Below are 22,359 nucleotides of genomic sequence, written 5' to 3' on the forward strand. Positions count from 1 at the left end.
TCGCCAGGAAAAAAATAAATACCCTAATCTATATTATAATATTTAGGTGATAGTGTCCCTAATTCTGGATATCTTTGATATTGTTTACATCATGAGATTTCATTATGGTCTTAACTGTTATCCAAAAGACACTAATCCTCTCTTTTTCCCTTAAAAGGTATTTTACAGGCTGGATATTTAAACTTGTTTTCATTTTGTTACACTCAGTTTTGTTTTAGTCAGTGTAATCTAATTCGGAAGGATCCTAGCAGTATGGTTGGTGTGAAGCTCGGGTTTTCTCGTTCAGACGAGCTGTCGAGCTTCCTATAAGCAGGCTAATCAAGCTGGAAACCTTAATTTTAACTTTTTGTTCTGTACTTAAACTATGTAGTTATCTACAGTTTATCAAAATGAAATATAAAGATGAAGGCATTTAAATAGACCACAAATGATTCTGACTTGTAAACTGGGAAGGCCTCTTGCGTTTGACCTTAAACACCAGAGAAAGAAGGTGAAGGCAGTTTGCTTTCACTGCCAACTAGATAATAGGTTATATCATCCTTCATTCTCCCAGAATTGTTCTTAGAGCCTGGTGTCATCATTAGCATGTAACTGCTAATGATACAAACGAGAACATACATGTAATCAAAGGTGGGCAAGTCTAGAGATTCCTTAAACTGGTTAAAAAAAAAAAAAAAGACTAGGTGAAAAAACAAGACTAAACCAACATGTTACTCAGCTCTGAAGGAGAAACCAGGGATGGTTTCCATTATAGCATCTTAAAAACAGACATATCTAAAGCTTGTAAACAATTTTTTAAAAGGCCACAAGACAAAATTACTGGTTCTACAGGGATGTGGGAGCTGTGTATTACTGGTGTGTGGGTACCTTTCCCCATTTATCACTAAAGTGACTGCTTTACAGAGCTATTCTGGTATTCAGCTGCTGCAGTGTTAGAACAACCAGGCCAGCCCCCATTCAACCTCACTGATCACTTAACTATTCATGGAAATGTCAGCATTAATTTTCTGAAGCCTTATTTAACAGATCACACCAGCACAATGAAACCTTTAGCTTTTGGCAGGTGCTCCCTATGAGCATTATACATGTCACAGACAGTAACATTTCCCTACATATATGTATGCACAAATACATTAAAAACATTTAATACAAAATTGTACATTACATGAAGTAGAACCTTAAAGATTATCTTAAAATGTAAGTACAGAGAAAATGCATGCAGAGAGAGCCTGCTGAAGTACAAAGCCTATGGGATATATAATTTTAAGTTTGCATTTCCTGCAGGATGGTAACATTTCCCACCCAGAGGCAAAATATATTTTCCAAAAATTTGGACACTGCCCATTGCATTAAATTTAAGTGCTCCCTGTGTATATAGACAATAAAAGTAAGCAAAAAAAAAACAAACAACACATTCCTCTTTTTAATATATCAAATGTTTCCAAGGCAACATTATTAAAATGATTATACCACAGTCCCTAATATAACACCAAGCGCTAATAGGAAGGTACAGTGAGGGCAGAAAGGTTTCATCCAGTCAGTGGTTTAGGTGCTCTTCTTTTCTTCACCAAGTAAATTCACTGCTGCTTTCTTGGCTGTGAGGAGGAAAGAAAACTGTGTCAAGGCAACTTGCAATACAGGCTCTGTGCCTAATGTAGTGACTAGACGGCAACTTGGATGACTCCTGTTCAGACGCGAGCACTGAGGTTTGCAGCCGGGCAGCAGATGGAGAGACCTCTTCAGAGCCCAAATCCGGAGTACTCCAGCAAAGTTCTTCAAGGTCAGCTGGCCTAGCCCCCTTACAGTAGCAGTGTCATCTAAGCCATCTGTCCCCGCCCCCCACCCAGGGGCACAAGAAGCAGAGATTCCTGACACATCCAGTGTCTCTCTGTACAATCAAGAAATTCTCATTTGTGTCTGGGTGCTCACCTGTATAATCTGACTATGTCTCAATCTGATGACAACTAGGTCGTCTATCGCATGGTGCCAAAAAATCAGAGAAAGTCCTCATTCCCACAACCCAGAAATGATGGACTATTTATACCCATTTATATTCTCTTCACTGTGCCACCATTTCCCCCTATGATGGCAAGAGCTTGCTGTAAGTTGGTGGCAAGATGCTACATTCATCAAGAAAATATTCTTACATCTGTGGGAGATTAAACCTTCCTCTTCCTAATTACCATGTGACTTGGAACGAGCTGTAAGAACTAGTGTGGTCTGTATTATGGGGGGCGGGGGTGTTCTGGAAGCCTCCAGGGTGTCCTGGAGAATCCATAAATGGCACCTGTCTTTGACGGGCCTGAAGTCCAGCGATGCCAGTCCTACCTTGTTCACCAACTGCCTGAGGGCTGTTCTCACTCCACTTAATTAAAGTCGCTGAACAGAGTTAAGAAATTGCAGCCTCTTTCTTAACTAGCCCATTGTAAAAATTTACTTCCTGGAGAATCCAGAAGTTCTGAGAAGAGTCTAGAATGTGTCACCATGTAAGTCCGTCCTAATTTATTTTCATTCGTACACTCCTGTTTAGGAATGGATCCTATCAAAGTAAAACTGGATTTTAGAGTATTGAGATCAAAGAGAACCAAGGGACTAAGAAATGTGAGTGAACTAGACAGAAGTGACGTCACCGGAGGTTGCTGGTTAGGCTGAGGGGAGGAACAGAAAGGAAATCTCTTAAAAAGAAACTGGCAATCCCCAAGTGGGAGGACATGAAGGCTACAGGTCAGAAAACACTTAAAATTGTAGGAAACTGAACACAAGTAGACCGGAGCGGTGCGCCCAGGAGTCCAGCCGAGCGCAAGGCGTGTGAGGGAGAACAGCGAGAACATAGCTGTGGGGCTGGAGAGCTGTGCTGGGGATCTCACTTGCCCCGTGGTGAGGTCAATTCTCATCTCTCACTTTCTAATTACTATAGAGCTCTCAAAACAAAACAGTAATTCTATGTTCCTTGCCACTTTTCTCCAACTTCTAAAACCCTCCCGGTGCCCTCTGGAACTTAAGACCCAATGAATCATCAGCAAAATCCCCTCTATCACTATCCATCTCTCTGAATGTTTCTTTTACCTTCTTACTTTTACAGAAATCTGGCTGTCCCCTGAGGACACTGCTTTTCTCAAGTGGCGGCTGGTTTGTTGTTGTTGTTGTTTTTTTTAATACAATTTAAATTAACATACAGTGTATTGTTCGTTTCAGAGGTAGAAATTAGAGATTGATCAGTTGCCTACAACACCCAGTGCTCATTTCATCAAGTGTCCTCCTAATAATGCCCATAACCCAGTTACCCCACCCGTGGTGGTGGCTGTTTTTTTTTTTTTTTCTTTCTTCCTTGACCCTGGTACAAATGGTTCTGGAGGATTTGGTAAGCAGTCCCTGTTCTTCATCACCATGTCCAGAATCTCATGTCATCAGATCATATCTGCCACCAGCCTTTCGTTCCCCAATCACCTCTGACCCTTGAGCTATGCTGCCTCATTTCTTGAAGATTTTAGCTCCAAAGTTAATATCACTCTCTCACACTACTCCTATTTTAATTATTGGTGATTTCTGTATTCTTCCAATATCCTGGCCTCTCGGCTCCCCCTCCAATAACCTTTACATTCCGTCCTAGGGACCCCAGCCTCTCTACCTACCCCAGCCACTCCTTCCATGATCCTTCTCACTACCAGGAACCACAGTCCCTCTTCAATGTCAGTGTCAAGCATCCCACTGTCCACCACCACCTCCTACCTTCGCAGCTCACGCCCTCCGGTATCCTGATTCAGAGTTCTCCCCCACCACCTGCTTTTATAACGCACTGATCCTACCACCTCTCCTCCACTGTTCCTCACTCCCTCCCCTCGCCGGCCTGTTTAAGTCCAGCTGTCAGCCACTACCCCCTCCCTAGTCCCATTCTCACTTCCCAGCTCTCAACACGGTGCTCCACGCGCTCTGCAGCCACGCCTGTGCCGCTGAATGGGGCTGAAGGAACACCTAGACGAACCGGCCTCACTTTAAGTTCCTGAACACAAATCCGCAGTGAGCCGCTCATACTCCTGGCGGCAGCCATGTGACCCGGCCCGACCCGGCCCCTCTCCCACCGCCCCAGCCGGTCTGCTCACACGTGACGTGTCTCTGGCAGCTTTCATACTCCCATGGCAGGGGTGAGTGGCTGCAAGACAGAGCTGGTGGCCCACAGAAACGAACAGCTGTTACCTGACCCCAGTCCTAGGCCATGATTTCATACCATCTCCTCTTTCTGTCCCCTCCTTCCCCATCCTCTCTCCGCTGACCTTTCTTGCTACTTTACTGAGAAATGTGGAGCCATCAGGGAGTGACTTCTGTAAGCTCCCACCATCACATAAACTCACCTACCAGCATCTCTACTCGTGTTAGGAACCCTTGTGCCCCTGGGAAGGCAAACTAGTGCAGCCATCTGGAGAGCCGTATGGAGGTTCCTCAAAAAGTGAACAATAGAGCGATCCAGCAATTGCGCTACTAGGATCCAAAAACACAGATTCGAAGGGGTACGTGCACCCCGATGTTTATAGCAGCACTGTCCACAAGAGCCAAACTGTGGAGAGAGCCCAAGTGTCCATCAACAGATGAATGGACGAAGATGTGTGTGTGTATACACGATGGAATATTACTCAGCTATCAAAAAGAATGAAATCTTGCCATTTGCAATCACATGGATGGGGCCGGAATGTATTATGCTAAGTGAAATAAGTCAGAGAAAGACAAACACCATATGATCTCGCTCATATGTGGAATTTAAGAAAGAAAACAGATGAACATATGGGAAGGGGGAAAGGAAAAAAGGGAGAGAGGGAAACAAACCATAAGAGATTCTTAAGGACAGAGAACAAACTGAGGGTTGCTGGGGGGGGGGGGGGGGGGGGGTGGGGGGGGCTGGGCGTTTGTTGTGACGAGCACTGGGTGTTATATGTAAGCAATGAATCACTGAATACTACCTAGAAACCAATACTGCACTGTATGTTAACTATGTTAACTAAAATTTATCTAAAAAAATAAACCGTAAACTCTTGTGCCCCGTGACCAATCCTGTTTGGACTCGAGATCCTAGCTCCTCTGGTCTAATCACGGGCAGAGCTCCAGTAGTGCTCCCCTCATTCATATCGGTTTTTTGCCTCTACTGGATCATTCCCCCCATTTTCAAACATATGTTGTTCCTTCCACTTTAAGAAGAAGAAGAAAAATACACCCTCAGGACCCTAGCTCCTCCTCCCAGTTGCAGCCCCCTTCTTCTCCTTTTTCAGAAAATTTCCCAAAAGCCTTACCTATCTTCTCTCAGCATTGCCTCTCATCTCTCACATCCTTCCGATCAGGATTTCAGTCCCACCACTCCACAAACTGTTTAGTCAAGAGCACTAGTGCCTTCCTCACTGCCAAGTGTGATGGCCAGTTTTCCGTCGTTACTTCACTTGACCTGTCTGCAGCATGTGACACTATGGACCACTCCCCACCCCCCCCTTTGAAACACTTTCTTCACTTGGCCCCGAAGACACCAGTCACGTGGCTTTCTTGCTACCACAACTGGCCACTCCTTAGTCGGCCTTGTCCGTTGCTCCTCATCTCCCCCATCTGGGAGACCCCCTGGCTCAGTCTTGGACCTCATCTCTTCTAACTATATTCACTCCCTTTGTGATCTCATCCGGTTTCATATCCAGAACTGAATTCCTTGTTTTCCCCTCTAAGCCTGTTACATCTAGGCTCCCCCAGCTCAACAGCAATTCTATCCTTCCATCTCCTCTGGCTGAAAAGCTTGGCTTCGTGCATGACTCGTCTCTCCTACTCCACACCTGATCCCTAAGCAAATCCTCTTGGTTCTACCTTCAGAATATATCAAGACTCCAATGACTTCCTGCCTCCTACTGCTACACCTACGACCCAAGCCAGGTGGTCCTCTCCAGCCAGATCACTGCAAGCACCTTATGACTGGTCTCCTGATTTCCTCCCTGTCCCCCTTCAGTCTATTCTTAATACAGGGGCCAGAGTGATCCTATTAAAGCACAGGATGGATCATGTTGCTCCTCGGCTCAAAGTTCTCCAACAGCACCCCATCTCACAGAGTTAAAGCCAAAGCCTCTACAAAAGCGTATAAGGCCTTCCATGATCTGTCTTCGTCCAGCCTCCGCTCCCCAACCTCTCTGACGTTATCTCCTTCTTCTCTTGCCTGGTTCACTCCCTTCTAACCATACTGCTCCCGCATGCAGTTTTCTCTAGCTGGAGCATCCTTCCCCATGATTTCTTTCTTTTTTTTAAATTTTTTTAAATTTTTTTTAAAGATTTTATTTATTTGACAGAGAGAGAGAGAGAGACAGCTAGAGAGGGAACACAAGCAGGGGGAGTGGGAGAGGGAGAAGCAGGCTCCCGGCCGAGCAGAAAGCCCGATGCGGGGCTCGATCCCAGGACCCCGGGATCATGACCTGAGCCGAAGGCAGACGCTTAACGACTGAGCCACCCAGGCGCCCCCCCATGATTTCTTTCAAGTCTGATCCAGTATGGCCTTCTTGGTGAGGATTCCCTAAATCATTCTGTTTAAAATTAGTAACTTCCCTTCAGCCCCTGGAACTCCCTATCTACCTATCTGCTTTATTTTTCTCTATATCCTCTGCTAACTATATCATATAACTTTAAAATTTTACTGTATCTCTCAATAAGAGTGTAAGCTTCATGAGTTCAAGTAGTATGGTCTGTTTGGTTCACCGGCTCATCCTCAGTGCTATGAACATGCTTGGCACATAATAAACACCTCAATAAATAAATGCTGAATAAATGAGTCAGGTGAATGGAAAGGGCATTCTCTTGACCTATAACAAAAGCATATTAAACAGTTCAACCTGAAATGTATTAAAGAGATTATGCTTGTATATAAATACAGATGATTCTCTAAAATCTCTGCCCAGCACAGGAAAGTCATTTTTCCTAATATGCTGACCAAATAGTGCCTTAAATGTAGCATGGTGGAAGAATCTGGGGAAAAGTAAAGGGCAACATGCAAAGTGTTGGTCAAGAGATCGCAGAGGGGCCTTGGCATTTAGCTGAGGAAAGCTAACAGGAGAGGAGGAGAAGCAGCTTGTTATTTGGGCCCAGGACCCCCCAACCCCTCCCACCTGCTGAACGCAGCTTCCGAGTCTTACCTTCTTTAGTGATGGTATCTACAGTCTCTTTGGCTTTGTCCTTCAAGTCATTCACCATAGTGTCCACCTGGGACTCATGCTTCAGGAAGACAGGTTGGATGATGCGCTTGTACAGCAGTTCGGCCCCGTTAGAAGGGCTTGGGGCCATGCACCACAACAGGAAGCCGCACTGCACAGAAAGAGAGCCTGCATGGTGACCATGGTAATGGGACAGGCAGCAGGCATCCTGACAACACAGGCTGCATGGTAACCATGGAAACGGCACAGGCAGCAGGCATCCTGACAACACACACTGCCACCACTGCTCTGGGATGGCACTGCCTCGGCCATGTTCTCCGACAGCATTTCCAGTATTTTCTGTAGGCTACAAGTGCACTTTTCTTAGATGGGAAAAACACCCGACAAATGACCTAGAGTAAGGAAAAGCTGAGACTGAAAAAAGAAAGACAAAACACACCAAGTCCAACAGCTTAACTTCTTTCCTAACTTGAATTACTTTTTCGTTTATAGCTGCAAGAAGTTTTATTAATCATAGCTCTTAAAAATCAGTTGAAGAAACATAGCATTTACCTGCATGTGTAAAGAAAGCTGTCTGGATAAGTCTCGTTCTCACTGGCTTACCCCAGTAGGTCTGTCCCATTTTTTCATCCGTTATAGACAAAATACCCTGGCCATGTTTTGAATTCTTTCCTTAGCAGAATCTCAGTTTTTGGTAGTTTTTGCCTTCCAGGAATCTTTTCAGTCAGCTCTTCATCATCTTCCCCTTTGAATGAAGATATTATTCCTAACTTTTTCTTTTGCCATTGGAATAAAATAAAATAATATCATTCCTAACTCTACTTTGCCATCAGAATGAAAAATGGACAAGAATTATGCCCTAAAAATTTAAAAAACAAGAACTGTCACACTATATGTCCAAAAAAGTTTTACTGTTTTTTCAAATGACAACTCAGCACTTTAAGTTGTCCCAGGAGTTTATTCTTATCTAAGATACTGAGCAAGAAGGGGGATCTGCACAGAAACATGCTCATTTCCCTAGAAAGTTAAACAAACAACCTACTGGGTTCTCTCAGTTTAAAAGATCCTAACTATTGTCTTCCACACAGCCAAAAAATAGAAGTCACTTCTCGAGATTCCCAATCTGTGCATTTTACAGCTTCTTAAAGAAAAAAATCTCCTACTTCTTATGCTATAAATTAAACTCTACACCTTTAGTCTCTGTTATTCCAATCCAAAGAATATATTCAAGTAATCAAGAAGCTACAATGCTTTTCTAAGACAGTCTTTTAAGTTTGCTCTAGAGATAAAAAGCTGTTAAGGGGCTAATACCAATAACGGAGAGCTTGAGCTTAAAATGCACACATTTGTGCCCTAAAGCTCACTCCATCAGCACCATGTTGGCTCTGAGGAGTTTGTATTGCATTTTGGGCTTCCACCATGCTCAGAATACAAAACATGTTCTCAACAGATGACTCTCTCTAGATTATCTGAACTACAGAACTCTGGAAAAGTAGTATTCATAAATTAGAATTTGTTACAGACACAGGAGAGTAGGGGGCAAGCTTTCAAAAGACAGGGGCTCATGAGACTGGATTAAAAACAAGTTACAGTATAGCTATATGCTTCTTATAAGAAACACACCTAAGCCAAAGCCACCTAGGAACACTGAAAATAAAAGAGTGTAAAGAGATGTTTCAGACAAATACCAATTCTCAAAACAGCTCATTTAGTAATATTAACAGTACATAAACATTATTTAAGGCAAAATAAGTAAACCGTGTTAAAGAAGAAAAACAATTTGCCAAGAAGATTCACACAAACCTACATATCTTTGAAAATATAAATTATATATAGCTTTGTATATATATGTGCAATTACAGAATTATCTATATAATTTTTGTTTTTATAATTTTATAATTAATTATAGATAGCTTCCAAATATAGCTTTGAATTATGTAAATTAAAAAGTCAGAATTATATAAATGGAGAAAATCCACAATCATAATTTTTAACACTTCCACCAGAAATTGATACCTGAAACAAACTAGAAACTAATAAGAACAAGGAACACAAAATTAAAAATCTTGATCTAAAAATATACAGATCTCTCCACCCAACAAATTGATTTTTTAATTTATTTAACAGAGAGAGAGAGCACAAGTAGGCAGAGTGGCAGGCAGAGAGAGAAGGAGAAGCAGGCTCCCCGCTGAGCAGGGAGCCCGATGCAGACTCGATCCCAGAACCCTGGGATCATGACCTGAACCGAAGGCAGATCCTTAACTGACTGAGCCACCCAGGCGCCCAACAAAATTGATTTTAAGACAATTATATACTACAGATATAGAGATTAAAAGAATAAGCTCAGAGAAACTGGGTTCTAACCCTGGTTCTGCCACTTACTAGTGAGGCAAACCTTGTGTGAGTTACTTAATTGCTTAAGTCTGTACAGACTTTATAACATAAATAGGCGTTAACTAAAATTAAAAAAAAAAATCTACCTCATATAGATTTTGTGAGAAAATAAGAAACATCTGGACCATCCAGAATAGCTGGGGCTCTGTCTCTGTCCCAAGAAAACTGTCTTCTACCAACAGCCATGGAACAGTAACAGCTTAAGTAATTAGCTTTAAATGGGGTAATTACAATCAAATCCCAAAACCAACATATACCCTTTTCTTAAAAAAGATTTTACTTATTTATTTGAGAGAGAAAGAGAGGGAGGGAGGGGGAGCACGAGCAGGGGGAGAGACAGAGGGAGAAGCAAGCTCCCCACTGAGCAGGAAGCCCACCGCAGGGAGGCTCCATCCCAGCCCCTGGGATCATGACCTGAGCTGAAGGCAGACGCTTAACCAACTGAGCCCCCAACATATACCCTTTTTTTTTTTAATATTTTATTTATTTATTTGAGACAGAATGAGAAAGAGAGAGCACATGAGAGGGGGGAGGGTCAGAGGGAGAAGCAGGCTCCCTGCCGAGCAGGGAGCCCGATGCGGGACTCGATCCTGGGACTCCAGGATCATGACCTGAGCCGAAGGCAGTCGCTTAACCAACTGAGCCACTCAGGCGCCCCACCATATACCCTTTTTAAACAATTATTTCATAACTCTTTTACTACCCGAAATAAAACTTAATGATATACCTACACATATAAATTCAAAAAAAAAAAATCAAGAAGTTCTCTAATGGCAAAATAAAGGAAAAATAAAGTGAAAGTAATTTATTATAAAAGGTATGTATTTTTCAACGTGTAAATGTTCAAGCCAAACTATACTAGACAACACCATGAAATACTCCTGAACAGAAATCAGTGACTATTAACAGCTACAAACACAATTTCCTCCACGTATTTCCAAAAGGTTGAGAATTTCTGAACTGGATGGACTATGCAGGCTGCTTCCCATATCTGAGTGCTCAACCAAATGCGATTCCCCGTCGTAATCTCCAAGTTACAATTTTAGGCCAACTCTCCCTCAACTCTCCTCCCCCTGATGTGTGACAGACTCCACAGCTCATTTATTGAGCGTAACAGCAGGAAAACAGAATGCTCAGAGTGAGAAAAGCAATGAAGGAAAAACATGGCAGTAGGAAGGGGAAGAGCAAACATTCAGACGAGCCACCTCCTAGTCTCACGACACACATCTGTTGCAACCAACCCAAGCTCCGCCGAGCCCTCTCACATACATAATGGCAGAGTGACACCTTCTGCTACAGGTCCAAGCCCTTAAATGGAGCCAATTCCCTGAAATACCCTCAGCACCTCACAGTTTGTGCGGGCCGGTCCATGTTTCCTGTTAGTTTTCCCAGCAACTCTGCGCTAGCACCTGCTGGGCTTGGCCGGCTATCCTACCGAATTATAAGAAGATGTTGCCAGAGAAACCTTGATTTTCTCAACTACACACTCGTAGTAACCCAAAATGCAGAATGGAGTGACTGCATCTTTCGCTTTCCACTGCCTCTGCTTAGAGCCAGGTTAATTACCGGCAGACCCTGCAGACCATCTCTCTCATTAACGTTTGCCTCTGGGAGACTTCTGGTTATTATTTATTTATTTACTTTTTAAAAGATTTATTTACTTGAGAGAGAGAATGTGTGTACCCAGGGGAGGAGCAGAGGCAAAGACTGAGGAAGAGAATCCCAAGCAGACTCTCTCTGCTGAGCTCGGAGGCCCATGAGGGAGGGGGGGCTCAATCTCACAAGCCCAAAATCCTGACCTGAGCCGAAACCACGTCGGATGCTTAACCAACTGAGCCACCCAGGCGCCCCAAGATTTCTGGTTCTTAATATCCAAACACACAATGTTTTCCATTGGCTGCTTATATAGGTAACGCTAATACATACACACCCCAAACTCAATACAACAGTTTAAACAAAATGATGTGCAGGAAAAAGGAAAAACTACATCCCTGACACTGAATTAGAATTCCATGTGGACATTTTAAAGAGTATGCAGAGTATTCAAGGAGATGGGCCATGTACTACTGCATACGAAGCAATAATTTCTTACCAACTCTGTTAACTGGAGAGCTAGAAGTGGTGCATATTTGTTACTTATATAGGGGTATTTTGCTGAGTTTTACTACTATTTGGGAAACTGGTATGGAGTTTTAGATTTATACATCTTAATTTTTACCATTTAAAAGTGTAGGAAATAGTCTCCTGCCTGGTATTCCTATGTAAAATATCTAATTTTCAGGAATGGATTACTGATGTAGAGATAGATGCCCGTATTACAAGCATCAGCGTCAAGGTGAAGTGGAAATGACTCACTGGATTAGGCATCAGTTGGTATCTACTTTATTTTATGACTTGAGGTAAAGTCATAAACAACCTCCCTAAGAGTCAGTTTTCTCTTCCATAGGATTTTAGGCAAGTCACAAATTAATGTCCTTGAAGAAAGTACACCAGATAGCAGCAGTATTACCAAGTCCTACAGTCCTCACTGTTGTTGAAAATCTCTGAAGTATTATCTGCCCATGTAGACATCAACCCCTCAGCAATCCAGAAAAGCTAATTCATTCATCTTTCCTGGATGAATGAAGGCAAGACTACCAGACAGAACCAGAGCTAAGTGTCTACATTTTTGTACCTCTCCATTGTGATTAGGCTATACTCTGGTCTGCTCATTTCTTCCCAGTACCCTCTAGCTATTGTCTTGGGACAGTAAAATAATTACTGCTCTCTACCTACATCGTTAGCATTTCCCAGTTTTCAAATGAAATAGCTTTCTTGTATTAAAAAATAAATTACTGTTCAACTCTCACGGTGATATTCAGCCACCAGCTTTTATAACTCCCTTTTCTTAATCTACATAACTGTTCTAGAGCCCAGGAGTACCCTGAACTACACATAGGCAACCATCCTCCTATTATTATTTTTAAAGATTTTGCTAATTTATTTATGTTTTATCTATTTATTTGAGAGAGACAGAGAGAGGAGCAGAGGGAAAGGGACAAGCAGACTCCCGACTGAGCGCGGAGCTTGACGTGGCCCTCGATCCCATGACCCTGAGATCATGACCTGAGCTGAAATCAAGAGTCAGACGCTTAGCTGACTTGAGCCACCCAAGGAGAGTCTGTGCTATTTTAACGGATTCTTGGCACGATGAGCACTAACATACTAACTCCTTCAATTACAGATAATTCTGTCTGTGGTTCTAATGCTGTCAGCGTCCAGTTTTCTCCTAGAAGAGGTATTTCCAAGGTAGGGATATTTTTTTTTAAAAGATTTTATTTATTTATTTGAGAGAGAGACAGAGAGCACATGAGAGGGGGGAGGGTCAGAGGGAGAAGCAGGCTCCCTGCCGAGCAGAGAGCCTGATGCGGGACCCAATCCTAGGACTCCAGGATCATGACCTGAGCCGAAGGCAGCCGCTTAACCAACTGAGCCACCCAGGCGCCCGTAGGGATATGTTTTATACACAGTTTGGGACCAGCCTGGGCAGAACTGAGTCAATGTCAAAAAACAAACCCCCCCCCCCCACTTCAGCACTGACCTGCTGTTATGCCACCATCACCTGATCAGAAACAAAAGCCATAGGAAGCTTTCACAATGGAACCCCAGGAATAGTGACAGGCTAAAGTTAAAGCAGACTGCCCAGCATGCATCAGTAAAAGTTAAAAAAAAAACAAGTGCAAGGGAAGATTTCCCTGTTCTTTTTGCCTTCCACAAAGTTAACAGAAATGCTCTGCTGTCCATCATGGGTGAAGCAGTAGAGATGACTGTTGGGACAGTTGGGTTAGGACTTAAACTGGCTGGAGTTTATTCAACCTCATTTAAGAAAATGATCTAAATGAGCATAAAGAGGAGGTGCAAAGCTATTCACTGCAGCATTTGTTAAAATTGCAAGATAAATATCCTAAATGTCCATCAATTGGGAAATTAGTACATTACCACCTATGATGGATTAGACCATTTGTCAGAATATGGAATAACATGAGAAAATACTCCTAGTATTATGTTAATTAAAAAAGTGAAATATAGAATTGTGTATAATATGTGGTCTCAACCATACATACGTGGTTAAAACAGCAGTATATACTTGGTTCTGTGTGTCTTTGCATGTGGACTGATATGTTCCCACATTAAAAAAATTTAGAAAGACTAAGATGTTAATGATGGTAGGATTTTTCCTCCCTATATAAAACATGCCCCAACACACACACACGCACACGCACACATACACACACAAATGAATGTAAACAGTAAGACAGCAGGGACTTATTTTATTCACCAAAATATCCTTCTGACCTAGAACAGATTCTGGCACATAGAGGTTCTAAATATATATCTTCTGAATAAAGAAATGAACATAGACTACCTTCATTATCAGAGGGGGAAAAAAAGCCTTTTACATTTATTTTTAAAAACCTCCTGCTTAAAGACCGACCTCAGAGCAAAGCTCACAATCCACTATTTCTAGCCGAATAGATTGTATATTATCTTGCCAACCAATCTTTGATGCCTAATCACTGGTTCCTCTTATTTTCCTCCGATCTTGGGCTGTTTTAAAGATTTTTATTTTATTTTATTTTTATTTATTTATCTGAGAGAGAGACAGCACGAGCGGGGGAAGGGGCAGAGGGACAAGCAGACCCTGATGAGCTCGGAGCCCAATGGGAGGATCGATCTCAGAACCCTGAGATCATGACCTGAGCCGAAGTCAGATGCTAAACCGGCTGAGCCATCCAGGCACCTCCAATCTTAGGCTGCTTTATAAAAAATACCAATATTAATTCTGCAAAAGATAAATATTAGACGTGTCCTTACTTAGATCTCTTTTCTCACTCTATACATCACCATGTGATTGCAGCAATGGAATATGGTCTGTGCTAGCCCTTAAAAGGGGATATTTTCAGGGTGCCTGGGTGGCTCAGTTGGTTAAGTGTCTACCTTCAGCTCAGGTCATGATCTCCGGGTCCTGGGATTGAGCCCCACATCAGGCTCCCTGCTCAGTGGGGAGTCTGCTTCTCCCTCTCCCTCTGCCCACTCCTCTGGCTTGTGTGCTCTCTCTCAAATAAATAAATAAAATCTTTAAATTAAAAAAAGGGGGGATGTTTTCCTACCCACTCTGCAAGTCAGAGGCTTTTTCTCAGTGTGTTCTCTGAAGCCACTCAGAATATGCACTACTGTAGGAAGAAAGCATTTTGATTGACAGGATAATCAATTTTTAATCATCTCAAGTATATTATCTATTTGGAACATGCAGTAAATTCTCTCATTCTCACTGATGACTACTAATGGATGCACATTTATTTTAATACTAGGGAAGAAGATTTTGCTGCAAAGCCTTTTTTGTAATGTAGTTCAAAACCAAATATAAATGATTTAGTAGTTATCTCTTATTTGGGATCCTCTCTTTACCTTGTGTGACCTCCATTAGCAGAGGTGACCAGAGGCCGGCTGGAGTCAGGCTTGCTCATGTTTTGGAAGTCTGAGGTCAGCTCCTGGTGTGAGTGGTTCTGCTGACAGGATACTGTTCATTGCAGGAAGCAGGTGGACCCAAGGCAAAAGCCAAGATTCTTTCCATAGAGACTGCACTGTGATGTCACTACCATTAGATGGATCTTATGAAGGACTTCAAAATTGTTTGTAGTTTAAAATATGTGATATCCAAGTAAGATCATAAAAATATCTCTAGAAATGCCGAATGTCTTTGAATAACAAAAACACACAGAAAATCTAGCAGTCTTTGAAATCTTAAATCTTACCACAGAATTTTAAAAAAATGTATCTTGAAAGGAAAATTCTTCAGCCATCTCACAAGGCATTCTATGGTCATATCATTCAAAATTAAGAAATTATAGGGCACCTGGGTGGCTCAGTCGGTTAAGCATCTGCCTTTGGCTCAGGTCACGATTCCAGGGTCCTGGGTTCAAGTCCCATGAGGTTCCCTGCTTAGGGGGCAGTCTGCTTCTCGCTCTCCTAATAGTTTATTTTTTGCTTTTGTTTCCCTTGCTTGAGGAGATACATCTAGAAATATGTGGCTAAGTTCAATGTCAAAGAAATACTACCTCTATTTTCTTTTAGGAGTTTTATGGTTTCAGGTCTCACATTTAGGCCTTTAACCCATTTTGAGTTTATTTTTGTATATGGTGTAAGAAAGTGGGCCAGTTTCATTCTTTTGATGTGGCTGTCCAGTTTTCCCAGAACCATTTATGGAAGAGACTCTCTTTTCTCCATTTTATAGTCTCGCCTCCTTTGTCATAGTTTAATCAATCATATAAGCATGGGTTTATTTCTGGGGACTCTATTCTGTTCCTTTGATCTATATGTCTATTTTTGTGCCAGTGCCCTATTGTTTTGAGTACTACACTTTTGTAGTAGCTCTGGAATCTGGGCTTGTGAAGCCTCCAGCTCTGTTTTTCTTTTTCAAAACTACCTTGGCTATTCCGGGTCTTTTGTGGTGCCATACAAATTTTAGGATTATTTATTCTAGTTCTATGTAAAATGCTATTGGCATTTTGATAGGGAATGCACTGAATCTGTACATTACTTTGAAATATATGTATATGTATATATATATATTTTTGCAATCTTTCCTTCCAGTTTTCAAGTTTGTTCCATTCTGTTATTTATGCCATACCATGTGTTCTTTATTTCAACTCTTTTTCATATCTCATATTTTTCCTTGGCTGTTTCCTGCATTTTCTGGTTCCTATTTCATATTTCTATACTTCTCCTGCTAGCAGTCTATCTTAGAAGTCTTGGTTAGTCAGTTCTAATATTTCTACTGCTGACAGAATTTTGTAATTGATTGCGTTGTCTTTCTTTTGAAATGGTTGTACTTTTCAAATATCTTGTTATTTTGGCCTGTAAGCTCGTTTTCCACTGGGAGTATCAGCTGCTCTGTTAGGCCCTGGGATGGAGGAAAACCACACGCCAATGCATGCTGGTCCCAGTAAGCTGTGGGTAGGAAGCCCCAGATGGCAAAGGAACCACAGTTCATCACTCTTCTCCCACTAAACAGCCCCGCAGGCCAAGGGAGCACCCTTTGGTCCCCGAGAAGCATTAGAAGGAGATGCTCATAAGCTGTACCGCACAGCTCAAGGAGGCAGAGCAGGAGTGGACGGGGAGGAACCACCCTGGCTCCTGAGTTCCACTCATTTTCCTCAGCGCCTCAACAAGGACAGGACTTCTGTGCCCAAATCTCCGTTTTAGAAAAAAAGTACAGGAGAATGTTTTCTAACTTGGAGGTACAGAAGCAGGACGAAATGTAAAAGTGACAAAGAAAAAGATTTGATGAGAGCATTTAAGGTTTCCAATGAAACCTTACATACACCCTAGCTCTTAGAAGATGTTAACGTTCTCATTCAGAATCGATACGGGTCCCAGTAGGAATGAGTTTCAACTTCCTAATCCTTTTCCTCACATGCTGGTTACCAAGCTCGGTTCTCCACCAAACACAAGGTGTGGCAGGGCAGCTCCCTGACCAAGGCACCTGCCAATGTTCTCAAAATGACTTCCTCAGAGCGCCCCTTTCACATCTTTCTCCAAACCTATGTAAGAAATGAGTACTTTTTTCTTCTAGAAATAATGACTCCTGCACACCGGTGTGAACACTCAGTGAACTGCCAAGTCGTGCAGTGCTTCTGCGCTGACCACAGCCAGCTCTGCTTGAACACAGGGTCTTGGCAAACTCCCGGCAAGGCCTGTGTGACGTCACCAAATTTCCATCTTTTATTATCAAGCACACCTTGAATACATACTTGCTTTGGCTGTTTCCAAGGCAGTATACAAAGTAAGTGAGCTGTGCCGCATGCAGTCTTCCTGTTTCTAAAGGGAGGAAGAGCCACAGATGTTCAACATTCAAGCCTTTGTTCCTATGCCTCTATAGAGGTCCTGAGATGGAGTTCATTTTAGTGGTAGGGCACAAAGCAAATCCACAGATGGAAGGAAACAGAGCAGTTCAGGAAAAGCCAACATACCTTCAGCATGTAGTAGAAGGGGACCCATGACAGGAAGAGGTCAGAGAAGAATTCAGCAATGCTGAACACACCATACACTACCCAGTAGGTCAGCCACTGGGTATCATCTTCTTTGTTGGGACTCTCTATGGCTTTGATTCTGAAAGGCAATAAAAAGCACACAGATCATGTAGGGAGACCTCCATGAAACACTTTCCAACAGTAGACTTCGACAGCCCGCCCTCCAACCCCAAGCAGGAAACTCAGGCAAATGCATGCACCATGTCACTGAGATAAGAATACAACATAAGGATAGGAAGCAGTGTGGGAATAATAAGACAAGCCATTGGTTACCAATCTTCTGGTCACCAGAGAAACCTGCACTAGCTTTCCCCCGGATTTCCACCCTGTCTGTGCCTCAACCCACGCACCAGGAGATACCACCAATGACTGGGAACCCCCAAGTGGCGTCCTGACACCAGAGATACATCAAGAATTCTCTCAGGGTGGGGTGCCTGGCTGGCTCGGTCGGTGGAGTGTGCGACTCTTGATCTTGGGGTTGTGAGTCTGAGCCCCATGTTGGGTGTAGAGATTACTTAAAAATAAAATCTTAAAAAAAGAATTCTCTCATGGTAACTTAGTTCTATGTGCTTTTAATAACTGAGGTATATTATGGGTAAATAGAAACTTCTGTAAAGGAATTTTGGGAACACAGTTCAGACACTGCCTGAAGTCTATAACGTACTTCGTGACAAACAAGTGAAAGCAAACACCGTGGTGTCCATTTGGTTCCGACTGTCATTATGTGATCCTCGGGCTGTGGTCTCTCCTCCCCTCATCTTAATAATGTGACTTTCTCAGTATCAACTACTGCTTAAACAAATTTCATTCTGCAAATGAATGGAAATAAATTTAAAATCATCTTTTACTTCTGAATCACAGAAATCTCTTCCAGGCCTGGGAATCTCTTCATTCTAAACCTGAACTCCATTAATTTTTTTATCCTATCCTGACATATGTCTGGATACTTATCATAACTGATTTGAACTAAAATAGTAAACCAGAAGTATGAATCTTGTTAGCCTATGAGATGGGTTAACTATTGAAAATACTTGGTAAAATGGGTTCCCAAAAGAGACCGTTAGGGCTGCTGAATCATGCCGAGTCATTCACTAAGAAAGCCTCCGAACTGGTGAGAAGCAGCTGTGGGTATTATATTTGTTTGTGTGCATGACCGTTTTAAGGAAACAACTAAAGGGGAAAAGCTACTGAGATGAGCGCTGATGGCGTGAGGGAGAGACAGGGAGAAGTGATGAAGCGAACGCTACTCTGAAAGTCAAGAGTAGGCAAAAGTGTTTCAGTTTACACAAAAGAGTCACAAAATGAATTTAAGAGAGCTGCCTGTAAAATAATGGCTTGTAACATGTGGACTATGTCTGTCTGTGTTTTAGCTTTTCCTCAGATAAAAGCTGGCAAATGTAATGGAGGACCAAAGGAAAAGTGCAGGCAAGCACATGAGCCCAAGAACTAACAACGGTATCCCCTTTACAGGTAAGGTCGTTTTCCTCCCAATTTCTATTTAAGTGGATCTTTTAAGTTATCATTTTGATAAAGATTTGTTTCTTATACATCACTCCTGAGCAGAGGGGGTGCAGAGTTATAATTCACTTCTGGTCTCGGTTTGAGGAACAAAAGCAATTCAACACTAAGTAAACAAACATGATACAGTCAACAAACATGCCCACACATAAACATAAACTGAAATAAACATTCCATGGAAACATTCTGATATTTTCAATTCCATTCTTCTGTGTCATTATTTTTAAGAGGTTAGTCAAGATCCACAGATTCAAAACCAGAAAAGCCACCCAAACAGTTCAAGTTCAGTGCTTCAAGGAATAAAAAAAAATGGTTAGTCCTCTAACTTATGAACACTATGGATTCAAAAGCTTCTGTGTTAATACTCGGAACACTATGTATTAACACTGAAAAGTAGGAAAAAAGAGCTCAAAACTGAACACACAGGTTGACCATGACTTTGTAGAAAACCAAGGCACATCAAAGACAGGACCACAAAGTCTTATTAAGCTAAAGAGATTTTTTTTAAAAAATTTTATTTATTTATTTATTTGAGACAGAGAGAGGGAGAAAGAGAGAGCACGCATGAGTGGGAGGGGCAGACAGAGAGGGAGAAGCAGGCTCCCCGCTGAGCAGGGAACCCTATCTATTGATCTATCAGTGGATTGGGGCTTGACCCCAGGACCATGAGATCATGACCTGAGCAGAAGGTAGATGCTTAACTGACTGAGCCACCCAGCCACCCTTAAGCTGAAGAGATTTTTAATAGAATTTCTCATATGACTGAAGAATTTAATTATTGTTTTAATTTAAAATAGCCAAGGTTCGTTTCTAAAAATGTCTACATGTCATAACATCATCAATTAGTCACAACAAGTGGAACCTGAGACTCAAAAAGATGAAGTGCCCCAGTCTAGTTATGGGGAGAGAAGAGCTTAAAATTGCCATTTCCTGGTGGCACCTGGGTGGCTCAGTTGGTTAAGCGTCTGCCTTCGGCTCAGGTCATGATCCCAGGGTCCTGGGATTGAGCTCTGCATCGGGCTCCCTGCTCAGCGGGGAATCTGCTTCTCCCTCTCCCTCTGCTGCTCTGTTAGTGCTCTGTCTCTCTCTCAAATAAATAAATAAAGTCTTTTAAAAACAACAACAATAACACAACTGCCATTTCCTGAATGCTATTTACTTATATACTTCCTTGTCCAAGTGAGTGGACACAGGTGATTACTCAGCAATACACTCTCCTACCTCATACATATACTAAACCACATTTCAACTCAGTATATCAGAATGAGGATGTAGCAACTTCTCAGGCAACACAGGGACTCAAGAAATCTTAGGCAGTGCTCCATGCCTTTAGGTCATTTCCATTTTGGTCAACATGGCGCAGCTGAAGACTGGGAGAGGTAAGAACCTAATAATTTTTTTCCCCAACATCACTTATTGACAAGACTGTCTTTTCCCCACTTCATATTCTTGCCTCCTTTGTTGTAGATGAATTGACCATATAAGCATGAGTTTATTTCTGGGCTTTCTATTCTGTTCCATTGATCTATGTGTCTGTTTTTCACCAGTACCATACAGTTTTACTATAGCTTTGTAACAGATCTGAAATCTGGGATTGTGATACCTGCAGCTTTGTTCTTTCTCGAGATTGCTTTTGCTAATTCAGGGTCTTTTGTGATTCCATATAAATGTTAGGATTATTTGTTCTAGTCCTGTGAAAAGTACTATTGGTATTTTGATAGGGATTATACTGAATCTGTAGATAGCTTTGAGCAGTATGGACATTTGAACAATATATTAGTTCTTCCAATCCATGAGTGTGGTACATCTTTCCATTTGTGTCCTCTTCAATTTCTTTCATCAGTGCCTCATAGTTTTCAGAGTACAGGTTTTTCACATCCTTGGTTAAATTTTACCTAGTAATTATTTAACTTCATAATAGCCCTGTGAAATAGGTATTGTTACTTTCATTTTTGAGGGAAAGGCTGAGGCTCAGGGAAGAAAAATAACATGTGCAGGGCTTGTAGCTACAAGTAGCAGAGATTGGGGGTGTCTGGCTGGCTCAGTGGGAGAGCAAGCAACTCTTAATCTCAGGGTCATGAGTTCAAGCCCCATGCTGGGTGGAGAGCTTAAGAAAGAAAAAAGGAAGGGAAAGGGAAAGGAAGAAGAAAGAAAAAAGAAAAGAACAAATAGCAGAGACTGGATTTACACCCAAAAGTAACTCCGACAAAGCCTGTGCCTATTTCACACAATTCCACACTATTCCAGGCTGTTTTCCTAGTTAGAACAGCTCACCACCAGGCTGTATAACACTTAGCAAAATGTCTGGGACCAAGTAGGCATTTAATAAATATTCATTGCATTAATATAAATACAAAAAAGGGTTCGTGGTCTTCCTTTTGGAAGGGACCACAATGACCTAGTCTTATGCTGAAGAAAACCAAGGCTCAGAAAGGGCAGAGTGGGTCAGAGAAGACAAATAGGAGGAAACGTCAGTCTCAAGGTCCAGATCCTTGGAGAACCCTTCCACCCTCCATCCCGCTTACTTGGGCGGAAGGCAGGCAGAGGTGGGAAGGGCAGGGAGGGCAATTAGAAGTGAACAGGACAGTGTACCAAGTTGGTGCCCTAGTCCACTGTTTCTCAAACTTCGATGATGATCCACCTCCACCTAGAGGACTAATTAAACATATACGTGCCTGGGTCCTTTTCATACCTAGTGTTCAGGCTCTGGCATGTAGGGCACAGGTATAAACTTGAAGAAAGCTGGGGAGGTGATCCTAAGGCTGAGCCAAGTTTCAGAACCTCCAGCTCACAGTTCAGTCTCAGCACCACCTCCCCGTCCTTTCTAGGAAAGAAAATCCAAGTGATGGACTTGGAGCCAATCGGCTGTAGCCAAAGGGTAGGCGACCCCTTTCCAGCAATGACTGGGCGGCCAAGAGAGAAGAAAAGTTAGACAGGGAAGGCAAATTGAATAATGTCTCTGCGACAATTAGGATGAGTCACTCTAAGATGATCTAGTATGTTCACCTGAACATTCTCAAATGTGTAAAGGGATTCAAAATAAAAACATCTCCTAACCAAAACTCTTTGCTAGAATTTCAAGAACCAATCTAAAAGGCCTGTATTCGTTTGGCTAGAACACTAACCTCCCCCAGGGCTTTTCAATCCCTAGCTAAACCCTAGAGGAGCTCTGGAACTATCCCAAAAGCAGCTGGCCACTATTCCAAGCACTGCCC

General features: G+C 42.3%; 1 protein-coding gene across 1 annotated transcript in view; it reads right to left on the minus strand.

Moving 5' to 3' along the window:
* Positions 1-1,399: 1,399 nt before the first annotated feature.
* Positions 1,400-22,359, minus strand: part of REEP5 (receptor accessory protein 5) — a 34,730-nt gene continuing 13,770 nt past the window's right edge. The window contains exons 3-5 of the mRNA XM_021695747.2: positions 17,567-17,705; positions 7,143-7,311; positions 1,400-1,595 (exon numbers count right to left, since the gene is read on the minus strand). Of these exons, the coding sequence (XP_021551422.2) occupies positions 1,546-1,595; positions 7,143-7,311; positions 17,567-17,705 (358 nt within the window). The 3' untranslated portion in view covers positions 1,400-1,545. The remainder of the gene's footprint in view (positions 1,596-7,142; positions 7,312-17,566; positions 17,706-22,359) is intronic.

The sequence above is a fragment of the Neomonachus schauinslandi genome, chromosome 7, assembly GCF_002201575.2.
Source record: "Neomonachus schauinslandi chromosome 7, ASM220157v2, whole genome shotgun sequence".
Classification (NCBI taxonomy): domain Eukaryota; kingdom Metazoa; phylum Chordata; class Mammalia; order Carnivora; family Phocidae; genus Neomonachus; species Neomonachus schauinslandi.